We start from the raw sequence: 24335 nt of genomic DNA, 5'->3' as shown, positions 1-24335 counted from the left end.
TGCAGTTAAATTGCAAGCATATAAGTGCCACATCCTGGAGTGCAATTGTTTACAAAGCACTGAAACACAGCACACACACACAGGTTTATATATCGTTCACTTCTTGGAAACCAACAACAAACACTTCTTTGAAACCAACTTTCAGATCAAGAAACAGAACAGCACACACAACTAGGGCTTGTTGTTTAACTCAGAGAATATGAAACTATTTTAAATCCCCCAAGAGCAAACTCACAAACATACCATAGTTAAATGGGGCGGGGGGAATTCCCGAGGATCCTTAAGTGCTAATAATGGACACAAAGGCAAGCACTTAATTTTGACCACCAATTCACCTCGATGTCTACAGCGCTTCATTTTTCTTTTATCACTCTGGGTAATGGTCGCCACCCCCACCCCAAGATTCAGAAAGTTTCCAAAATTTACGCGGCCTTTTTGAAAATCTCCCACATCTAGATGCTTCTTTCCAACACAACTTTTTTTTTTTTTAGATTTTTTTATATTTATTTATTCCCTTTTATTGCCCTTGTTGTTTTATTGTTGTAACCAACACAACTTTTAACCAAAAATTCGGAGCACCGAAGTGTTCTTGCCGGTTGAAGGGCTGAGCACTTTGTAGGCAAACAGCTCTTTCCACACGTCACCCAGCCTCCCCCGCCAAACTCCTCGGAGGCCGGGGCGCGGGGGCGCGGGCGCGCCGAGGACCACCCGCCCTCCCGGGTCCCGAGCGCTGCCCTGCTCCTTTAACGCGCCGCGCGTTGCTGCGAGTCGCCGGGCTGTGCGGGGCAGGGCCGGCTCCTCTCTCTGCTCTCCTCCTCCCACCCGAGTTTCAGGTGAATGGGTCACCGAGGGAGGAGGCGGCCACACCACACCCCGTCGCCGGCGTCCACCTCCCCCTTTCTCCTTCCTCGGGTGGCGGTGGCTGCACTCCGCAGAGAGCCGGCTGGAGCCGAGACGCCCGCGCGGCGCAGCAGGTGAAGCTGGCTAGCTGGGGCCCGGGGACTCCCGCACCCGGGCGGGGCTGGTGCGCATGTCCGGGGGCGGGGAGGGGCCGGGGAGGGGGCGAGTGCCCCGCGGGTCCCGGTAACCCGCAGGTGCGCCCGCCCGTTGAGCGCGTCCTTGGGTTTCCGCGGTTCTTGTGGGGCGGGCGGGCTGCAGCTGGCAGGTGAGAGCCGGGTGCGGCTCGGGGGCCCCGGAGGGCTCGGGGGGGCGCCGAGGGAGGCCTCCCCGCGCTGGTTTCGGTGGCGGTTTCGGCGCTGGGCTGGGACTCCGGGCCCCGGGAGCGGTGCTGGCCGGACGGCGCGGCAACTTTACTCTTTGTAGGGGGCGGAGAGGTTGAGGAACCGAGAAACCCGTGCTCAGCCCCGCGGGTTGCAGCTCTAAGGGGGCGGGAGTGTGTGTGTGTGTGTGGGGGGGGACGCGTCGTCGGGAATCGGGGCTCCTGGGGCTTCCGAGCTGGAGGCGTGGAGGGTGGGGAGCAGGGCGCTTCTAGCCCCCGGGGTGGGGAGTGGGCACCTCGCGGTTTCCGCTTGCGCCCGGTCCCTTCAGAACCCGGGAGAGGGTGGCCCGCGGTCCACGCACTGCCCCTGGAGTCACGGTGGGGACCGACTGGCCCTGGAGAGCACTTGGGGGCGCGGTGTGGGCGCGTGGATGTGCGCGGGGACGAGGAGAGAGGCCTCGCTCGCGAGGCTGTTCTTCGAGGGAAGCTGCGGCTCTCCCCGACTCTCAACCCCGTCGGGCGTGGCGGCTCCGGCTGGGCGAGCGCGGGCCCCGGGCACTTCGGGCGCTTCCGGGCGCAGTGGGCTCCGCGGCCGGCCGGCGACTTCGAGACCGCTAGGGAAGGGCGGTCCCGCGCTCAGCCCGCCGACATGTTGCCTGCTGGGGAGGAAGTGTGCGGGGAGAAGTGAGTGCAGGGGCCAAGATGGCCTCTGCGCCCCCGGGCCGCCGGAGCAGCTCGAGCCCCTCGGGTCCGGGTGCAGAGACGGAGCCCGGGGAGGCCCCTCGGCATCCCCCGCGGGCCCTGGGGCTCGCTGGGCTAACCGCCCACCTGGGGACGACCTGGGGCGCGGGGGAGGCGGCCTTCCGGGGGAGCGTGTGGCTCTCGTGCACAACAGGTGTATTATCAGGTCCCTGGAAAATAAGAAACCCTTCCCATGAAGGCGCTTCTGGAGATACTTGTGATTGAAAAGTTATTCTTTTTCGATAGAGCTGGATTTCTCAACCTGTGCATTCCCAAGTGTAATCGTGTATTTTGCACTGTACACTTGAATCTTTGTTTTCTCTTTTCAGTATTTTAAAATGGTCTTAAGCGGCTGGGTAGGTAGTTCAGCGGGTAGAGTGCAGAATTTGCATGCTTGACGCCCTGGGTTCCACCTAAGTCTTCAGTAAAAGCTTTTTAAAAAGATATGTTCCCTCAGACAAAGCAGCCCTCCCCCCCCTTTTTTTTTTTTTGTATTTTTTCTTTAGTCATTAGGGGCCTCCTGCATTAGGTGAGGGAGAGGAAGATGACCAAGTGTTAACAGATTTCAGACTTAGGAGAAAGGGTGGGTTAGTTGTTCAGCGTTAGAAGGCACTATGGGGGAGGTTTTGTACTTTTATATCGTTTATTAATCCCAGCTCTGAAAGACAGATCTTGTTATTACCCCATATTATTTTATTTAAAAAAATATGGGAGTCGGATGGTAGCACAGCGAGTTAAGTGCACGTGGCACACGCACGTGGCACAAAGCGCAAGGACCGGCCGATCCAGGTTCGAGCCCCCAGCTCCCCACCTGCAGGGGAGTCGCAGGCGGCGAAGCAGGTCTGTAGGTGTCTGTCTTTCTCTCCCCCTCTCTGCCTTCCCCTCCTCTCTCCATTTCTCTCTGTCCTATCCAAAAAAGACAACATCAGTAACAACGATAATAATAACCACAACAATAAAACAAGGGCAACAAAAGGGAATCAATCAATAAATATTTTTTAAAAAATTACTTAAAGGTATGAGAGAACCAGAGCATCACTCTGGTGCATATATGCCACATTAAACCTAGGCCTTCAATGCTTAAGAATACAACACTTTTTAAAGTACATTTATTTATTCCCTTTTCTTGCCCTTGCTTTATTGTTGTAGTTATTCTTCTTGTCGTCGTTGTTGGATAGGACAGAGAGAAATGGAGAGAGGATGGGAAGACAGAGAGGGGGAGAGAAAGGTAGACACCTGCAGACCTGCTTTCACAGTGAAGGGATTCCCCAGCAGGTGGGGAGCCAGGTGCTCAAACCGGGATTCTTAAGTGGGTCCTTGCCCCGTGCACTTAACCTGCTGCGCTACCTCCTGACTCCCAAGAATACAACACTTTATACCCAGCCACTGCACCACCTTCCAACCTCATTATCTGGTTTTAAAAATGAGCGTATCTGTAGGGGAATCACTATAATTGGGACAACTTGAAGGCAGCTACTCGGGGAAAGTTTACTGGAAAAGTGGAAGTTCTTGATATTCTAGCACCAGAACCAGATTTACAGAGTTTTTTTTTTTTTTTTTTTGGAATTCTTTGCCTTTGACTAGTTCCAATAAATTGCATGATGTAAAGATAAAATCCTTTCTATCTCCTTTTAGAGTTTTTTTATTATTTTTTAATTTCCATTTCAGAATGATAGCAGATTACTCTAACCTTACAGATACTTTCACTGGTATATTTCACCTTTCCACCACTCAGAGGGAAGTTCTCTTCAGTTGAATTTCCAGGCTTACAATTAGTGAATTTTTTTTCATTCAGATGACTGTTTATAGAAACACTAGAGTAAAAAGACTGCAGTCTTTTTAGTTTGTGTTTCAGCCTCAAACTTTCATGTGTTCTATAACCTAGTGCTCCCCAGTCTTTAAATGTGTATTAATAACCTGTGGATCATATAAAAATAAAGATTCTGATCATAGGTCAGACGCCGAGCCTGGGATTCTGATTTTCTAACAAACTCCCAGGTGAGGCCCATAGAACTACAGCACTGTGAGAAGCTTAGCTTTACTTTTCTTTTTTTAATATTTAATATTTATTTATCAAGTAAAGACAGAAATTCTTCTAGCGTTTGCCCTTCTTCCGTAGCCAGTCAACAGCATCAGGTTGAGCCTGATGTAAAGTTTCGAGACCTCCTTTGAATCTGGAGAGGTGGCAGTCATTGACTATGTGGGTCATAGTCTGTCTGTAGCCGCAGGGGCTGTCTCTGGCTCCCCAGTGATGGAACATAGCGGCGCACCGGCCATGGCCTGTTCGATAGCGATTGAGGAGGGCCCAATCATAACGTGCTAGGTCAAAGCTGGGTTGACGCTTGCAGGGGTCTGTGATGAGGTGTTTGTTCTTTACCTCAGCTGACTGCCAGCTCTGTTTCCAAGAGACTGGAACAGAGAAGTTCAGTGTAGGCGTAGGGGACCAGATTGGGTGACGAGACGTCAAGCGTTGGACAGGGTGGGCGAAGATATCCGCGTATATTGGCAGGTCCGGTCGAGCGTAGACGTGGGAAATGAACTTAGATGATGCCGCATCCCGACGAATATCTGGCAGCCATGGAACCGGGGTGGAACGGATGGTTCCAGAAATTATCCTTATGGAGGAATATAATTTGGAATCGACCAAGTGGACATGGGGGCTACGGAACCATACTGGGGCACAGTATTCTGCAGTGGAATAGCATAATGCCAGAGATGATGATCGTAGTGTGGAAGTGCTCGCGCCCACCTTTGCTGCAGTTTTTATGAGATGTTTGTGAAATGACAGAGTGCGATCGAGAGTAACGCCAAGATAGACTGGCTGGGCTTCATGCCGGATTCTCGTATCACCAAGCTGCACATTAAGCTCACGCGAGGCCGAGGCATGGTGTAGATGGAAAACAGATGATACCGTTTTTGCAGTGCTAGGGATTAGTCGCCATTTTTTACAGTAATCAGATATCAGAGACATGCCTTTTGTGAGTGTTTCCTCGAGGATGTCGAACTTGGATGCCTGAGTTGCATAGCAAATGTCATGGGCGTAGATGAACTTCCTTGAAGAAGTTTCTGGGAGGTCATTGATGTAAATATTAAATAGAAATTGAGAAAACAGAGAAATTGAGAGGGGGAGACAGAGAGAAAGAGACAGAGAGATACCTGCAGCCCTGCTTCACTCCTGGGAACCGGGGGTTTGAACCAGGATCCTTGTGCACTGTAGTGTGTGCACTTAACCAGGTGTGCCACCACCTGCCCCCCTTAGCTCTACTTCTTTATCTGAAACTACAGTAGTTATCTCAGAGCAGTGAGACCTCCAGAGTCGGGCAGTAGAGCAGTGGGTTAAGCACAGATGGCGCAAAGCAGCAAGGACCGGTGTGAGTAAGGACCAGTGTGAGGATCCTGGTTTGAGCTCCCTTCTCCCCACCTGTTAGAGGAGTCGCTTCACAAGTGGTGAAGCAGGTCTGCAGGTGTCTATCTTTCTCTCCCCCTCTCTGTCTCCCCTCCTCTCTCCATTTTCTCTCTGTCCTATCTAACAATGACGACATCAACAACAACAACAATAACTACAACAATAAAAACAATAAGGGCAACAAACGGGAATAAATAAATATTAAAAAAGAAAAGAGTGGGTGGCTTAGCAAAATAGCTCATCTGGATAGTGTGCTGGATTTGCCTTGTGTGCCACCCACATTTGAACCCAGATTCCATTACACTAGAGGAAACTTCTGTGCTGTGGTGTCCTTGTTTCTTGTTCTTTTCTTTCCATCCCACTTCTTTTTTGAAAAATCTGAGCCCAGAGTGGTGGATCCCTTCTCCCCTTATCAAAAAAAAAAAAAAAAAAAAGGAACTTGTGTTAGGTAGAGTGCCAGGAGTAGCACGACAGACTTCCTAGTCTAAGGCATCACGGACCTAAGGTTGAATTCCTTGGATCACCAGTAGCCAGACCTGAGCAGTGCTATGGTCTAAACAAAGAGGGAGGGGACACACAAAGATGTCCACTTCAGGACTGAAATCCAACTTGTTTGTTTTATAAATCAAACATTGATTAGCACTTTATCAGGTATCAATAGCTGTAGAGTTGAAGAATATGATTGATCGTCAAGATAAATCTTTTTACTGGAGTTGTATTCTATTGCTAGAGATTTGAACCTAAGGCTTTGGAGCCTCAGGCATGAAAGTCTTTTTACAGAACCATTATACTATCTCCCTATCCAAGATAGTCATTAAATACATGTGAAGCTGATATTGAGGTGAATATGGTGGCAGTAAAATAGAAACAAAACTAGGAGGGATAATTGTTCTGAAAATAAAATAGATGTAAGATGGAATAAGTTGAGACCTGAAGGCAACTTACAAATGTCTTTGGATTGATGTCTTTATCCTAGTCAGGGATTATCTCAAAACAAATGACAATTAAAACTCATTTGGTGGTGGGCTGGGAGGTAACTCACCTGGTCGTACGCACACTTTACCATGCCTCAGGACCTGGGTTGAAGCCCCCAGCATACATGGGAGCACCATGCAAAAGGGAAGTTTTACAAGCTCTGGATTGGTGCTGTGGTGTCTCTTTTCTTTACCTCTCTCTCCGTCTCTGTCTTAACATCCTCTATCTGGAAATAAAAACAGAACAACAACAACAAAAAGCCACAAAAGTCTACAGCGAAACCCCAGTGAAGACTTGATAGCAAAAATATCGTAATCTAGGGAGCTTATTAAAAATATTCTGAGGCTGGGCAGTGGTGCACCTGGTTGAGTGCATAGTCATGTTACAATATGCAAGGACCTGGGTTCAAGCCCCCCCCCACACCTGCAGGAGGAAAACTTCATGAACCATGAAGCAGTGTTGTAGGTATCTCTGTCTCTCTCTGTCCCCATTTACCTCTCAATTTCTGCCTGTCATATCAAAGCAAAAATAAATACATAAAATAAAATTGCATATTCTGTGGCCCAAGAGTTGGCATATGGACACAACATTGGACTCTCTAGCATGAGGTCCTGAGTTTCATCCCCCAGCATCATATGTGCCAGAATGATGTTCTGGTCCTCTCCCTCATGTTAAAAAAAAAAAAGATATATAGGGCAGGGGCAGATAGCATAATGGTTATACAGAGAGACTTCATGCCTGATGATCCAAAGCTCCAGGTTCAATTCCCCATACCACCATAAGCCAGAGTTGAGCAGTGTTCTGGTTAAAAAAAAAAAAAAAGATTTATTATTGTATAGAGAGAGGGAGACACTTGCAGCCCTGCTTCACCACTCATGAAAATTTTCCCTGCAGGTGAGGAACAGGGGCTTGAACCTAGGACCTTGCACACTGTAATGTGTGCACTGAACCAGGTGCACCACTGCTTGGCCCCCAGTAAAATATATATTTTTAAAAATGCATATTCTGGAGCTGGTAAAATAGCTCACTTGGACAGTGCCCTACTTTGCCTTGTGCTTGACCCAGGTTTGAACCCAGACCTGCCTCCCCATCTCAGACTGAAGGCAGATTTAGTTCTGTTGTTTTCTCTGTCTTTAAAGAAAAATGAAAAGCATATTGTGGACAGGGGTAGATAGCATAATGGTTATGCAAAGAGACTCTCATGCCTGAGGCTCCAAAGTCCCAGGTTCAACCCCCTGTACCACCACCAGCCAGAGCTGAGCAGTGCTCTGGTTAAAAAAAATAAATAAATAAAAATCATATTCTTGGCCAGGAGATAGCTTTCTGGGTAGAGTGAGCAGCTTGCCATATGTAATGCTCTAGGATTGATCCTGGTACCACATGGGAACATTGTGGATGGTACTGGAGAAGCTCCATGGATGGTGGTGTGCTTCGGAATTGGGTCTGGGAGGTGGCTCAGTGGTGTGCGAATGCTGGGCCCTGAGTTCATGCTCTATGCTATACATAACAAAAAAGATCTTAGAAGTCCTCCTGTGTCTGTTGTCCTCCGCCCTCCACTCCAAATACCATACAAGTCAAACTTTGCATAAATTATGTGAGAGCAAATTGTTATTTGTTATTTTTGGAGGGTGTGTGGGTCAGGGTGAAGGAGAAACTTCCTAACTTTGAGATGAAATCTGATCCTCTGGTGGTTTTGTTTGTTTTTCTTTTTCTTTTTTTTAAAGAACCATTTCTAGGGTTACAAAGACAGACCTAGTCCTAATGTTGAGTTCCCTAGGCTAAACATTTCCTGTTATTTCAGTCGTTTGTCTTAAGACATACTTTTCCTAGCTCCTTAAACAATCTCAGGCACCCTACTGGAGATGATACCTAGTTAGGTTAGGGCACCATGTACATTTCAAGATGGACAAAGCTTCCTTCCTTCCTTCCATCCTTCCTTCCTTCCTTCCTTCTTTCTTTTCTCTCATTCTCTCTTCTTTATTATTATTATTATTTTTTATTTGCTTATTAGTGTACAAGAGAGGGGGAGTGAGAAAACTAATGCACATTTAAACCCTGGCACATTTGATGTCTAGGATTGAACGCAAGACCTTATACTTGAGTGTCCAACACCCCATCCATTGGGCCACTTCTTGTGCTGGGAGGTGTTTTTTTCCCTGCCCCCAGGGTTGTCACGGGGGCCCCTCTGCCTGCACTACAATCCAACTGCTCCTGAAGGCCATCTTGCTATTTTTTTTCTATTGTTGTTATTGTTGTTGCTGCTGTTGTTGGATAGGACAGAAAGAAGTTGAGAGATGTGGGGGAAAGAAAGACACCTGCAGACCTGCTTCATCACTTGTGAAGTGACCCCCCCTCCCCAGGGGAGCTTGGGCTTGAACCAGGATCTTTGCTCCGGTCTTTGTACTTCATACTATGTGTGCTTTACTTGGTGTGCTATCTCCTGGCCTCCAGGAAGTGTTTCTTTTAAATAACTGTACACCTATCCTACCCAAGAACTTTCTCTATGAATACTGCCCAAGTTTGGTATAACTTGTTACCTCGTGTTGAAAGCGTCACCAAGGAAATAATAATTTAAAAAATGAGATAGTGTCAGGGGTACAGCTCTTGAAGGGGCCCTGAGAAGGGCCTCTATGGGGCAACTCTGAAAAAGGGCCCTTGCTACAGCTCTGGAAGTGGCTCTGAAACGGGCCTGGGTTGGAACCTGCCCGGTTTTGAGGTGACTGCCGTATAGCACAATGATGCTGGTGAAGGTGAAACAGAGCTTTATTACACATAGACCCTGAGTTCAGTTCAGCTCAAGGCCTCCAATGAGGGCACAGTCACAACCTTTTTTTTTCTTTTTCCTGTCATAGGTTTTATACTTTCAAGCTAGCAGGCTTAGCAATAGAAGCAACTGAGCACAAGTGATTTGAACATTACAATTGTAGTGATTGGTTTATTCAAAGAGCACACTTCTAGAATCAGGTAGAAACACACACACAAAGAGCACACTTCTAGAATCAGGTAGAAACACACATACACACACACACACACACACACACACACGGTCCTTGAGTGGGAGCTGCCTACTGAGACGCAAGTGTGTTACTCTAGATGAAGGTTTGTGCCTTGTGCCTCCTCCTTCCTGTAAGGGACCCTTTCCATATTTACAGGGCTCACATGCTAACATATTTCACTGACCATTGCCAATAAACGTTTTAAAGATCTTACTATTTAAAAAAAATTTTTTTAATATTTATTTATTTATTTTCCCTTTTGTTGCCCTTGTTTTTTATTGTTGTAGTTATTATTGTTGTTATTGATGTCGTTGTTGGATAGGACAGAGAAAAATGGAGAGAGAGGGGAAGACAAAGAGGGGGAGAGAAAGACACCTGCAGACCTGCTTCACTGCCTGTGAAGCGACTCCCCTGCAGGTAGGGAGTGGGGGGCTCGAACCAGGATCCTTACGCCAGTTCTTGCGCTTCACGCCATGTGTGCTTAACCTATTGTGCTACTGCCAGACTCCCATAAACCTGTTTTCTTAGGGCTTTACTAACAACTAAAACCTGTCCTAGTTTAGGCACTCTTTGGGGTATCTTGTGGCAACATTCACTGCAACCCCACTGTAACCTCTCTAAGGCAGAACACACTTTTAATTCTTTTTTTTTTTTTTTAAAGTGATTTATTTATTTATTTTCCTTTTTTTGTTGCCCTTGTTGATTTTATCACTGTTGTGGTTATTACTATTATTGTTATTGATGTTGTTGTTGCCAGATAGGACAGAGAGAAATGGGGGGGGAGAGAAAGACACCTGTAGACCTGCTTTACCACCTGTGAAGCGACCCCCCTGCAGGTGGGGAGCCAGGGGCTCGAACCGGAATCCTTACACTGGTCCTCCAGTTTCGTGCCATGTGCACTTAACCTGCTGCGCTACAGCCCGACCTCCCACACTTTTAATTCTTAACCCTTATCAAGCCATATTTTCTCGGAAATTCCTTCTCAATGGAGGCTGGGCAGTGGCACACCTGGATAAGTGCACACATTACAAAGCTCAAGGACCTGGTTTGAGCTCCTGTTCCCCACCTGCAGCAAGGACACTTCACAAGTGGTGAAGCAGGTCTTGTAGGTGTCTTATCTTTCCCAATTCCTCTCTCAGTTTCTCTGTCCTATCTGATTTCTTCCACTTCCCCCTCCTTCTCCAGAGGCCTTTGCTTTGATGCAATACACTATGTCCAGTCCATGTTTTACTTTGTGTTCTTCTCTTTCCCTGTCTATTAAGTCCTGCTTATAAGTTAGATCATTCAGTAGTTGTCCTTCCCTTTTTAGCCTAACTTATTTTTTTGTACCAGAGCTCTGCTCAGCTCTGGCTTATGATGGTGTGGGGGAGTGAACCTGGGGTTTTGGAGCCTCAGGCATGAGTCTTTTTGCATAACCATTATGCTATCTACTCTCATCCTGGCTTATCTAACTTCACATGAAGTCTTCAAATTTCCATCCAAGGTAACATCAAGGAGATGACTTTATCATTTTTTTGTAATAGCTGATAGTATTCCATCATGTATATATACCACCATTTTTTTTAGCCACTCAGCTGTCAGACATTTGAGTTGCTTCCAGGATTTGGCTATTACAAATTATGCTGCTATGATCATATGTATATGTAGATCTCTTCTGACAGATGTTTTTGTTTTCTTTGGGTAAATCCCCAGGAGAGAAATTGTTGGGTCATAGGGTGGGTAAATTTCTAGTGTTCTGAGAATTCTTCAGACTTTTCCATAAGGGTTGGACCAATTTATATTTCCACCAGCAGTGCAAAATTGTCCCTTTTTCCACACATGCTCCCCAATATTTGTTGTTTATGTCCTTTCTAATGTAGGACATTCTCACAGGTATAAATAGTATCTCATTATTGTCTTTATTTATATTTCTCTGGTAATCAGTGACTTTGATCATTTTCTCATGTTTATTGGCCCTCTGGATTTCTTCCTCAGTGAAGTTTCTGCCCATGGCTAGAGTGTTTATGAAGCCCTGGGGCTGAGCCTGGGAGATTCCACTGGGGGATGCAGTGGAAGCAGGGACTAGAGAGAGACCTCACTGGGTAGGGTTTTGCTATACACAGCCCAGCTTTGTGCCCTAGCAACAACACATTCCTATTTGAATGAAAAATCAGCCCAAAAGTAGTGAAATCACATGTTTTATGTCTTGAGAGATGATGTTAAACCAGATATTCCTTATCCAATGGAACTGCTTTTTCTTAAATTGAGTTTATGAAGTAGTATGCAGTAGTGCACCAGGTTAATCACACCTGGTGGGAAGCGCGAGGACCGGCCTAAGAATCTCGGTTCCAGGGGGCTTGGCATTTGCGTAGCAGGTTAAGTGCGCATAGTGTGAAGAGCAGGGGCTAGCGTAAGGATCCCGGTTCAAGCCCCTGGTTCCCCACTTGCAGGCAGGTCACTTCACAAGTGGTGAAGCAGGTCTGCAGGTGTCTTGTCTTTCTCCCTCTCTATCTTCTCCACCTCTCTCAATTTCTCTCTGTCCTATCCCAAAAAAAAATTGAAGAAAAAAAAAAAGGCCACAGAGTAGTGGGTTTGTAGTGCAGGGACTGAGCCCCAGTGATAATCCTGGAGGCAATAATAATAATATAATAGTAGTAATAAATAAAATCATGCTAATTGTGTTGGTATTTCTTTTCCCCATTTCTTTTCTTTTCTTCTCTTCCTTTCTTTTTATTTTTAAAAGTATTTTATTTATTTTAATGAGAGAGATAGAGAGCTACAAAGGGAGAGGTGGTGGTGGGGGCGCGACTGACCCTGACCAGAGTACTGCTCAGCTTTGGCTTTTGTTGGTGTGGAGGATTGAGACTCTAGAGTCTCAGGCTTAATGGTCTTTTGAACAACCACTATGCCTTGCCTTTTCCTTTTCCTTCCTTCCTCCCTTCTTTCCTTCCTTCCTTCCTTCCTTCCTTCCTTCCTTCCTTCCTTCCTTCCTACTTGTGAAAGAACATGGCACTGAAACTTCCTTCATTGTGGTGAAGGATTCCCTTCCTCTTCCTTTTCTCCCTCTTTTTCCCTACCTACCTACCTTCCTTCCTTTCTCTCTCTCTCTCTCTCTCTCTCTCTCTCTCTCTCTCTCTCCTTCTCTCCCTTTCTTTCTTTCTTTCTTTCCTTCTCTCCCTCCTTAGCATGGAAGCTTGCTTCAGTGATCTGGGGTCTGTCTGGACTCAAATCTGGGTGGCACATAAGACAAAGCAGGCAGCTAGGCTTCTATTGCTTTTATTTATTTATTTTGCCTCCAGGGTTATCACTAGGGCTCGGTGCTGGCACAACGAATCCACTGCTCCTAGAGCCATTTTCTTTTTCTTCCTTCCTTCCTTCCTTTCTTTTTTTTTAATTGGATAGGGCAAAGAGAAATTGAGAGTCAAGGGGGGGGGTGCACGGAGAGATAAGAGAGGGAGAGAGACAGACCTGCTTCACTGCTTGTGAAGCGACTCCCCTGCAGGTGGGAGCCAGGGGCTTGAACTAGGATCCTTGTATGGGTCTTTGCACTTCATACTATGTATGCTTAACCTGCTGTGCCACAGCCCAACCCTCTGCTTCCATTGCTTTTTTTTTTTCTTTTTTTAAAGATTTTAAAAAATATTTATTTATTCCCTTTTTGTTGCCCTTGTTTCGTTGTTGTAGTTATTGTTATTGATGTTGTTGTTGGGTAGGACAGAGAGAAATGGAGAGAGGAGGGGATGACAGAGAGGGGGAGACAAAGACACCTGCAGACCTGCTTCACCGCTTGTGAAGCAACTCCCCTGCAGGTGGGGAGCCGGGGGCTTGAGCTGGGATCCTTCTGCGGGTCCTTGCGCTTTGCACCATGTGCGCTTAACTCTGCGCTACTGCCTTTTTAAAGATTTTTAAAATATTTATTTCCTTTTTTATTGCCCTTTTTTATTGTTGTAGTTACTATTGTTGTTGTTATTGATGTCATTTGTTGGATAGGACAGAGAGAAATGGAGAGAGGAGGGGAATTGCTTTTATAGATCAAATTAAAAGAGTTTGAGCTGCGGTAGCGCAGCGGGTTTAGCACAGGTGGCACAAAGCATAAGGACCAGTGTAAGGATCCCGGTTCAAGCCCCCGGCTCCCCCACCTGTAGGGGAGTTGCTTCACAAGCGGTGAAGCAGGTCTGCAGGTGTCTATCTTTCTCTCCCTCTCTCTGACTTCCCCTCCTCTCTCCATTTCTCTCAGTCCTATCCAACAATGATGACAACAATAATAACTCAACAATAAAACAGCAAAGGCAACAAAAGGGAATAAATTAAAGAAAAAGAGTTTGAGTTGATTTACTGTTGTTAATATTAGTAATATAAGATTGCGCTGGCCCAAAGGGGGGGGGCAGTTGCTTATGATGTCAGAATACTTATTTGGATAGTGTGCTGCTTTGCCACGTATGAGACCAAGGTTGAACCTGGCCCCTACCACAATGATGGAAGCTTTACTTTTATTTTTATTTATTTTCCCTTTTGTTGCCCTTGTTGCTTTATTGTTGTAGTTATTATTATTGTTATTATTGATGTCATTATTGTTAGATAGGACAGAGAAATGGAGAGAGGAGGGGAAGAGGGGGGGAGAGAAAGATAGACACTTAGAGACCTGCTTCACCGCCTGTGAAGCGACTCCCCTGCAGGTGGGGAGCCGGGGGCTCGAAATGGGATACTTATGCCAGTCCTTGCGCTAAGTAACTATTTCTTAACAAATACCATTTCTATCTGTGTTGTAAGAGTTTTATGCAGTTTTTACTATTACAACTTAGAATTTCAGGTTTGAACAATAGTTGGATGCCAGCAATTTGCAAAATATGATATAAGGTGTCTAGCCAGGGGAATGATTACTATACTTAAGGAATGAATGGCCCGATGTGTAAAACTGGCAGTGGGGAAGAAAGAAGCACAATGGAATATGAGGTTATTTGAGAGTGGTGTCATTAGCTTTCTGAGTGATGCAAAGAAACTGTGAGCTTAGCAGTAATGCTATTACCCTACTCATGTTGCTTAGATTGTCTTGAGAGCACTGGGCATTGCTCATCCTGAAGATCAGGTGACTGTTGATAGCAGCCATGTCATCAAGACCTTTTGAAAGTCCACCTCCTTACCGACCTGATGAATTGTAAGTAAATAATCTTTTTGTGGTCTTTTTTTTTCCTTTTGTGTGTGTGTGCGCGTGTGTGTAAAAATGGATAGCTGAAACTTCCCTTTTTAAAAAAAGATATTTTATTCTAATGAGAGAGAATACAGAGAGAATAACAGGAGCATTGCTCAGCTCTGATTTATAGTGGTGCTGGGGATTGAACTTGGGACCTCAGAGTCTCAGGCATGAAAGTCTTTTGCATAAACATTATGCTGTCTCCTGAGGCCTATAACTCACTGATTGTTTGCTTTAACAAATAAAATACGGATTTAAAATAGTTCACCCCATAAAACATGTGCCTTAACCATACACAAAAACCTGAGTTTGAAGGGAGGCGTTGGCAGATAGTATGGTGGTTTATGTAAGAAGACTTTAATGGGGGGCCAGGTGGTAGCACAGTGGCTTAAGCACACATAGCTCAAAGTGCAAGGACCTGCGTAAGGATCCCAGTTTGAGCCCCTGGCTTCCCACCTGCAGAGGGGTTGCTTCACAAGTGGTGAAGCAGATCTGCAGGTGTCTTATCTGTCTCTCCTCTCTGTCTTCCCCATCTCTTTCGATTTCTCTCTGTCCTATCCAACAACAACAACAATAATAATGATAAACAACAAAGACAACAAAAGGGAAAAAATAGCCTCCAGGAGCAATGGATTCATAGTGCAGGCACTGAGCACCAGTGATAATAACCGTGGAGACAAAAAAAAAAAAAGAGAGAGAGAGAGAAAGACTTGAACATCTGAGGCACCAGTCATCCCAGGTTAAATTCCAGGTACCCCATAACCCAGAGCGAATCAGTGCTGTGATTAAAAAAACTAAAGGAAGCTCCACAGAAGATGGAAGGATGCTCTGATGGCTGTCTCTCTCCTTGCTATCTGAAATGAAAAAGTAAGTCCAGTAGTGGTGGAAATGTGCATGTGCCAAGGCCCCAGGCTGTGGAGAGTAAACAAATAAAAATTTAAAAATATACATTTATAATTTTAAGTTCAACAAAAAGACATATAGTGAAAAGCTAATGATTCTTGTTGCTCTATGAAATAAGAAACAAAGTTGAGTCTTGATATCCTCACTCATTTGTGGGTTTAATTCATACTTAATATGAATTCCTTTTTTATATAAAATGTTATTAATTTACTGAGAGAGAAAACCAGAGGGGGCCAAGTGGTGGTTAAGCACACACACTACAGTACACAAGAACCCAGATTCAAGCCCCTGGTCCCCACCTGCAGAGGGAAAGCTTCTCAAGTGGTGAAGCAGGGCTGTAGGTGCCTCTTTGTTTCTTTCCCTCTCTATCTTCCTCCCTTTCAATTTCTGCCTCTATCCAATAATAAATAAATATTTTAAAAAAGAAGAAGAAGAACATCACTCTGGCAGCTGTACTTGGGACCTCATGCTTCCAAGTCCAGCACTGTGAGCATTGTATCTCTTCCCAGGCTGCAATGAGTCTTTAATTTTAAATTTGCTATTAAACAACAATAGGGATTTACTCCTTTAATTAGATTAATTATTATTACTATTAAAAACTTTATTATTATTTTGTTGGTGGTGCCAGGGCTTCAACACCCTAGGCAGACTTTTTTTTTATTAGTAATTTGCAAGATCATAAGATAATTGGTGAATAATTCTACACCATTCCCACCACCAAAGTTCTGTCTCCTCCCTTCCCAATGGTAACTACCATAGTTCTCCCAAGATCATAACTATGGGTTGACTATATATATATTTTTCTTTTTTCAAGTTTATGTGTTTTAGTTTTTTCTTATTCTTTTTTTTTTTTTAAACCAGATCACTGCTCAGCTCTGCTGGGTTAGGGGATTGAACCTAGGACTTTTGAGCCTCAGGCATGAGAGTCTCTTTGCATAACCATTATGCTATCTACCCCCGCCCCTGTTCTCAATATTCCACTTATGAGAAAATTTATCTCATAATTGTCCTTCTTTTTTCCTTTTCCCTCTCAGTGATGGTACAAAAATAATCTTTGTCACAGAAGTTCGGGTCTCAGTGGAACCAGGGCTCAGAGCCCTTTTGTCACCTTCCCCTAACATTCCCCCGCCCTGGGAGTATGAACCAAAAATCTTTTTGAGGTACAGACAGGAGTTCTGGCTTCTGTAATTGCTTTATCCGCTGACATGGGCATTGGTCTGTTTCTGTCTTTCCCTGGTGAGTTAGGGCTCTGAAGAGGTGAGGTTCTGGGACACATTGGCAAGGCTGTCTGCCTAGAAAAGTCAGGATAGGATTGTAGTAACATCTGCAACTTGACAGAGATACACATCTTTACTGTTCAGTGGTTTTCTGAGTGAGTTTAAGTTGCTGTGACAAAGGACCACAGGCAGGGTGGCTTATTTCTCACATGTCCAGAGACTCACATGTTCAGGGTCAGAGTGCAAGCCTCGCTGGGTTCTGGTGAGCATCTCTTTTCAGGCTATCGACTTGCACAGCATAAAGACTAAAAGAGCTCTCTAGCAACTTTGTAAGGGCACATTTCCCATCCATGAGGTCTCTACCTTCATAACCTCATTATCTTCCAGGGCTCCCACCTGCCACACATAACATGGCAGGATGGTCGTGGGGGTGGGGTGTGGCTTTAGGATTTCACTTTTGATAGTTGAATTGCGCCAGGGATTGGTGGGTCACAAATTGCTCCTTTGTAGTGGGGCAGTACTAATGATAGTTTTTTAAAATTAATTAATTATATAAAGACAGAAAAAAAAATGAGAAGGGAGCGGGAGATAGAGAGAAAGAAACAGAGAGACATTTGCAGCCCTGCTTCACCACTTGGGAAACTTTTCCTTTTGCAGGTGAGGACCAGGGGCTTGAACCTGGGTCTTTACACCCTGTAGTGTGTGCACTTACCCAGGTGTTCCACTGCCTGGCTACCCCAATGATAGTTTTATTTGCCAGTATTTTGTTGAAGTTTTCCATCTACTTTCTACATTCTCCTGTTTGCCACCCAAAAGAAGTAACCTGAAATTTATTTTTATGTACATTTCAGCAAACCCAGTCATTATGCACCAAGCAATGACATTTATGGTGGAGAGATGCATGTGCGACCAATGCTTTCTCAGCCGGCCTATTCTTTCTACCCAGAAGATGAGATTCTTCACTTCTACAAATGGACTTCTCCTCCTGGAGTGATTCGGATTCTGTCTATGCTCATTATCGTGATGTGCATTGCCATATTTGCCTGCGTGGCCTCCACACTTGCCTGGGACAGATATGGAACTGGCATACTGGGGGGTGGGATAGGCTATCCTTACGGAAATGGCTATGGAAGCAGCTATGGCTATGGTTACGGCTATGGTTACGGCTATGGTTATGGCTATGGAGGAGGCTATACAGATCCGAGAGCAGCAAAGGGCTTTCTGCTGGCTATGTCTGCCTTTTGTTTCATTGCTGCTTTGGTGGTATTTGTTACCAGCGTGATAAGATCAGAAATATCCAGAACAAGAAGATATTACTTAATGGTCATCGTAGTGAGTGCTGTCCTGGGCATTATGGTGTTCATTGCAACAATTGTCTATATAATGGGAGTCAACCCCACTGCACAGGCTTCTGGATCTATCTACAGTTCTCAGATATACACCCTCTGCAACCAGTATTACACATCTGCAGGCTCTACACTCTACGTGGATCAGTATTTATATCACTACTGTGTGGTGGATCCCCAGGAGGTAACGAATGGTTCCCCAATGGGACCCTCATCCCCCACCTCTGGGTTTAAGGTTTTCAACTTGGAATATTTGATGCAGTTATTTTGGAAAGTTATTTTCCCTCTTGTTGCTTTTTTTTTTTTTTTTTTACTGTTGTAGTTACTGATGTCGTTGTTTTTAGATAGGACAGAGAGAAATGGAGAAAGGAGGGGGAGACAGAGGGGGGAGAGAAAGTAAGACACCTGCAGACCTGCTTTACCTCTTGTGAAGTGACTAACCTGTGGGTGGGGAGCCGGGCGCTCAAAACAGGATCCTTACGCTGGTCCTTGCATTTTGTGCCACCTGCGCTTAACCCGCTGCGCAACTGCCTGACTCCCAAAACTAGACATTTTTTAAAAAATTTATTTATTTTATTTATTTATTCCCTTTTGTTGCCCTTGTTGTTTTATTGTTATAGTTATTATTGTTGTTGTCGTCATTGTTGGATAGGACAGAGAGAAATGGAGAGAGGAGGGGAAGACAGAGAGGAGGAAAGATAGACACCTGAAGACCTGCTTCACCACCTGTGAAGCGACTCCCCTGCAGGTGGGGAGCCGGGGTAAAACTAGACATTTTAAAAAATATTTATTTATTTTCCTTTTTGTTGCCCTTGTTGTTTTTATTGTTGTTGTAGTTATTATTATTGTTGTTGATATCATCATTGTTGGATAGGACAGAGAGAAATGGAGAGAGGAGGGGAAGACAGAGAGGAGGAGAGAAAGATAGACACCTGCAGACCTGCTTCACCGCCTGTGAAGCGACTCCCCTGCAGGTGGGAAGCCCGGGGCTCGAACTGGGATCCTTATGGCCGTCCTTGCCCTTTGCGCCACGTGTGCTTAACCCACTGCTCTACCGCCGGACTCCCAACTAGACATTTTTGTACAACTTTTTTCCCCTCATGCTGACTCAGGAATTCCCCCCCTTTTTTTTCTAAAGATTTATTTATTTATTGGGAGGACTAGAAGGAGAAAGAATGAGAGCATGAGTCTGGCATATGCAGTGCTGGGGAATGAATTTGGATCTTTTTTTTTTTTTTTTTTAATTTTTTATTTAAGAAAGGATTAGTGAACAAAAACATAAGGTAGGAGGGGTACAACTCCACACAATTCCCACCACCCAATCCCCATAACCCACCCCCTCCCATGGTAGCTTTCCCATTCTCTAGCCCTCTGGGAGCATGGACTCAGGGTCGTTGAGGGTTGCAGAAGGTAGAAGGTCTGGCTTCTGTAATTGCTTCCCCGCTGAACATGGGCGTTGACTGGTCGGTCCATACTCCCAGTCTGCCTCTCTCTTTTCCTAGTAAGGTGTGTCTCTGGGGAAGCTGAGGAATTTGGGATCTTATACTTGAAAGTCTAATGCTTAACACATTTTGCCACCTCCCGGGCTGTGGAATTCCTACTTTTTTACCTGAATTAGTCATTCCTTTGGGGTTACAGTCTCTCTAGTAACTACCACTATTTTAAATACTGAAATGTCTTCCCTGCTGTGCTGTGTAGGTTTTCAGAATGTTGTCAATGTATCTGTGATCTGAGTTTGTACTCCTAGCGTAGAGTACTTCCCCTTCCCCTCATCAGTCTTAGTCCTTTGACACTAAAAGCTTGTGTTCTTGAAAAAGAATATCACAACTAGATAGAGAGCTGCGAAGGGAGCCTCATAATACCCATTAGTTAAAAGTCTCAAGTGCCTCTGGGCTGATATTCTTATATTTAATATTCTTAAATTAATATTATATTAATATTAATATAATATTCTTAATATTATATTCTTATATAATATTCTTATATTTCTAATATAATTTTATTTACTATTGGGTAGAGACAGAGAGAAATTGAGAGAGGAGGAAGAGATAGAGAGGGGGAGAGAGGGACTGGGTGGTAGCGCACCTGGTTGAGTACACATGTTACAATGCATAAGGACTGGGGTTCAAGTCCCTGGTTTCTACCTGCAGGGCGAAAGCTTCATTAAGTGATGAAGCAGTGCTGGAGGTATCTGTCTCTCCCTTTCTATCTTCCCCTTTCCTCTCAATTTCTGACTGTCTCTATTCAATAAATAAATAGGGATAATGGAACAAAATTTTAGGGCAGGAGTAGATAGCATAACGGTTATGCAAAGAGACTCATGCCTGAGGCTCAAAAGTCCCAGGTTAAATCTCCTGCACCACCATAACCCAGAGCTGCTTTGTGCTCTGGGCAAACAAAAACAAAAAAACAATAAAATAATTTTTTTTTTTTTTTAGAGCGAGGGAGAGAGACACCTGGAGCCCTACTTCACCACTCATTAAACTTTCCCCATGCAGGTGGGGACCAGGGGCTTGAACCCAGGTTCTTGTGCACTGTAATGTGAGTGTTTAACCAGGTGTGCCACTGCCTGGCCCCCCTCCCACTTAACATTTTTATTAAACACGGAGAATTTGTCACAGGGCCCTAGAAAGTATACAAAGGGAGGCTGGGTGGTAGCGCCATGGGTTAAGTGCACATGGTGCAACGTGCAAGGACTGGTGTAAGGATCCCAGTTTGAGCCCCCAGCTCCCCACCTGCAGGGGGTCGCTTCACAGGCGGTGGAGCAGGTCTGCAAGTGTTTATCTTTCTCTACCCCTCTCTGTCTTCCCCAACTCCATTTCTCTCTGTCCTATCCAGCAACAATGACAGCAATAATAATAATAACACCAATAACAATAAATAACAAGGGCAACAAAAGGGAAAAAAAAGCCACCAGGAGCAGTGGATTCATAGTACAGACACCGAGCCCCAGCAATAACCCTGGAGACCAAAAAAAAAAAAGTATACAAAAAAATTACAAACAGAAATCTACCATGATAAATGATTGACTAGTCAATTTTATCAAACTTTTATCTTGGTATCATCTCTGCATAATTAGTGGTGAGGCAAATCTGCTGTAGGCTGAAATTGACACTTGGGCCGGGCAGCTGTACATTTGATAGAGTCCACATGTTACAGTGCACAAGGACCCAGGTTCAAGTTCCTAGTCCCCAACTGCAGAGGGGAAGCTTCACAAGTGTTGAAGCAGTGCTACAGGAGTCTCTCTTTTTCCTTTTCTATCTCCCCTTTCTCTCTGTCCAAAATTAAAAAAAAAAAAAACATTGATATTCAGTCTGAAAAGACTTGCGATGAGTAAGACTATAAACATGATTGCATAGTTAAAGCTACTTCTGAGTATAACAGTTGGTGAACCTTTTAGTAGTATCAGTGAGTTCATTTATTGGCCATATTATTTATTATTTATTTATTTATTATTGGATAGAGACAGAAATTGAGAGAGGAGGGGGAGATACAGAGGGAGAGAGACAGAGAGACACCTGCAGCCCTGCTTCACCACTTGTGAAGCTTCTCCCCTGCAAGTGGGGACCGAGCGCTTGAACCTAGATCCTTGCACATTGCAGTGTGTGCACTTAACCAGGCACACCACCATCTGGCCCCTCATATATATATATATATATATATATATATATATATATATATATATGAGGCCTGCCAGTGCTTAAGCTTTAAAACTTGTTCTTTTGACATTCTAAAATGGTTATAATGGCAGTGTCTAGATTTAAGACTATTAGGATAATGTGTGTTTTACCTAGTCATAATTTAATTGGTATGGGCTGGGTTTTATATATCTAAAATGTAACCATTTGGATCAGTTTTCATTTTCTATCAGTTAAATTGTAGCATCTTGGGTCCATTCAGGCTTGGAGAACTTATAGAGGATGGATTGGAGTACAGTACACAATTAGAACCTGTCATATCTTTTCTCTCTTTTTAGGCTATTGCCATTGTCCTGGGGTTCATGGTCATTGTGGCTTTTGCTTTAATAATTTTCTTTGCTGTGAAAACTCGAGGAAAGATCGATCGGTATGGCAAGTCAAATATTTTATGGGACAAGGAACATGTTTATGACGAGCAGCCCCCTAATGTCGAAGAGTGGGTAAGTGTAAGAACCATTAGCAGACACTGAATGAATCATGAAGGGATGGGAAGGTAGTGGTTATATGAAAACATTCATGCCTGAAGCTCTGAGACCCCAGGTTCACTCCTCAGCACCCTCACAAGCCAGAGCTGAGCAGTGCTCTGGTAAAGTAAAAATAAAATAAGTAGGAAGACATCAATATTTTATTAAACCCCCATATTTCTGTCTCTAAAGTTCGCTTTGAATACTTTGTGAATCTTTGTTATTAGAATTAATGTTTGTATATTTTTCAAAAGTTATAGCCTCATTTTTTACACAAATTTAAAGAAGGTAGAGTAAGTAGACATTGCTTTACTGGGGCTGGGTGATGGTGAACTAGTTGTGAGCACATGTTACCATGCACAAGGACCTTGGTCCAAGTCCCCAGTCTCCACCTACAGGGGAAGCTTCAAGAGTAGTGAACCAGTGCTGCAAGTTCTCTCACCTTCTGTCTCCCAGTCCCCTCTCAATTTCCCTGTCTTATTAAATGAAATAGAAAAAAAAATGTGTTTATTAACAAAAATTGTTTTAATGCAAGGTCAAAGTCAGAACTTGACTTTAATAGAACACAATTGACCTCTTCTAGGCTCCCCCCCCCATACTTTTCTGTTTGTCTTTTTGAAAGAAAACACTATTGCTCAGGGCAGAGTGCTTGCTGTCAAGATAAACAAAACTGTTTTTGTTTATTTATTCACAGACACAAAGAAGTAGAGTCACAGAGACCAAAGGACCAGAGCTTTCTTCAGTGCAGAGGGGACTGGGTTCGAACTTGGGTTGAGTGCCTGCCTTTTACCAGTCCAAACAAAAGGGTGTTTTTAGAGTGGTAGTAGGTAGCAGACCTCTAAACTTAGATAACAGCCTGGCAAAACATATGACTAAGTCAACACTAACATTTACCTATGAAATACTTTAGTGAGGCAGAAAGAAATTGAACAGTTTCTCTTTTTTGTATAACTGTAGATCCTACTGGCTGGTGACTTCCTCTGTGGTGTGATAGTAAAGGCCCAAACATGCCCATCAGCAAAATACCTCCCAGGTGTTTGTTAGGGACACTGACCTGTCTTTGGAGATGTTTGAAGTGAACCTGCTTCTTGGAAATGCACTGTGAAAATGCTGCTGAAAACTGTCTTCAGCCCCTGCAATTGTCACATTCCTTGAGCAGATCACTTTATTATCATGAAACTTAGTTAGGCATCCAGGACACGTGTCCTGGGATCAGTTTGTTTCGTCAAGTGGAGTGAAGAGGGTTCATGCTGATGATGCAGGTTAGGTCAGAGATGAAGACATAACTCAGGAGCCAGGAGATAACTTACCTTTTGGAGCACATCACTGGGAAAACATCTAGAGACTCAGACATATCACCATGTGCAAGGTCCTAGATTCAACTCCCTGGCAGCACATAGATTGCACTGGGGAAGCTGCACAGGCAGTGAGCTATGTTGTGGTGTCTCCCTCTCCTCTCTGTGAAATGAGAAGAATGAAGCAGCCGAGGAGCAGTACAATTGTACATGTCTAAAACCTGAGCACTGTAATTTATGAAAAAAAAAAAAAAGGTCTTACCTGAAGCCTCCTTCAGCTGTGGTGCCCTTTACATCTGATTTTTAAAAAATATTTACTGATTTATTTCCTTTTGTTGCCCTTGTTGTTTTATTGTTGTAGTTATTATTATTGTAGTTATTGATGCCGTCATTGTTCGCTAGGACAGAGAGAAATGCAAGGAGGAGGGGAAGACAGCGGGGGAAAGAAAGATAGACACCTGCAGACCTGCTGCACTGCCTGTGTAGTGACTCCCCTGCAGGTGGGGAGCCAGGGGCTGGAACCAGGATCCTTATGCCAGTCCTTGCGCTTTGCTCCACGTGCACTTAACCCGCTGTGCTATCGCCCAATGCCCCATCTGTTTTTTTAAAAGCAAATTAAGGTACTCTTGATAGAGCCAGAAGATCTGGTGTGTGTATGCTACTGAAGTCCCTATGTCATCCCATTTTCTGTCCTAAGCATGCTTATTCTAGCACACCTCCACCCTCATGAAAAGTGTGACTGTGCTAGGTGTTAGGGAGTGTTCCTTCGACCTTTAGCTCCAGGCAAGGCCACCTGTTGATGGAATAGCAGTCTGTTGTGAACTGTGAAGTAAATGTCTAGATGAGAGTTTCTGGGTGTGTCAGTTTTCACTGGCTGTGGATTCATTTACTTAAGGTTTCGAGAA

The 24335-nt window shown here is 44.5% G+C and overlaps 1 protein-coding gene across 3 annotated transcripts in view; it reads left to right on the top strand.

Annotated features, from left to right (window-relative positions):
* Nucleotides 1-719: 719 nt before the first annotated feature.
* Nucleotides 720-24335, top strand: part of OCLN (occludin) — a 69855-nt gene continuing 46239 nt past the window's right edge. Inside the window, exons 1-4 of one of the 3 annotated variants that reach the window (XM_060191243.1) lie at nt 720-833; nt 14361-14471; nt 17479-18157; nt 21950-22111. In XM_060191243.1, the coding sequence (XP_060047226.1) occupies nt 14422-14471; nt 17479-18157; nt 21950-22111 (891 nt within the window). In that variant the 5' untranslated portion in view covers nt 720-833; nt 14361-14421. The other 2 variants (XM_007531256.3, XM_016191778.2) reach the window with 2 other exon arrangements.

The sequence above is a fragment of the Erinaceus europaeus genome, chromosome 5 (assembly GCF_950295315.1).
Source record: "Erinaceus europaeus chromosome 5, mEriEur2.1, whole genome shotgun sequence".
Classification (NCBI taxonomy): Eukaryota; Metazoa; Chordata; class Mammalia; order Eulipotyphla; family Erinaceidae; genus Erinaceus; species Erinaceus europaeus.
Note: the sequence above shows the minus strand (reverse complement) of the source record. Positions and strands in the feature narration are given on the sequence as shown.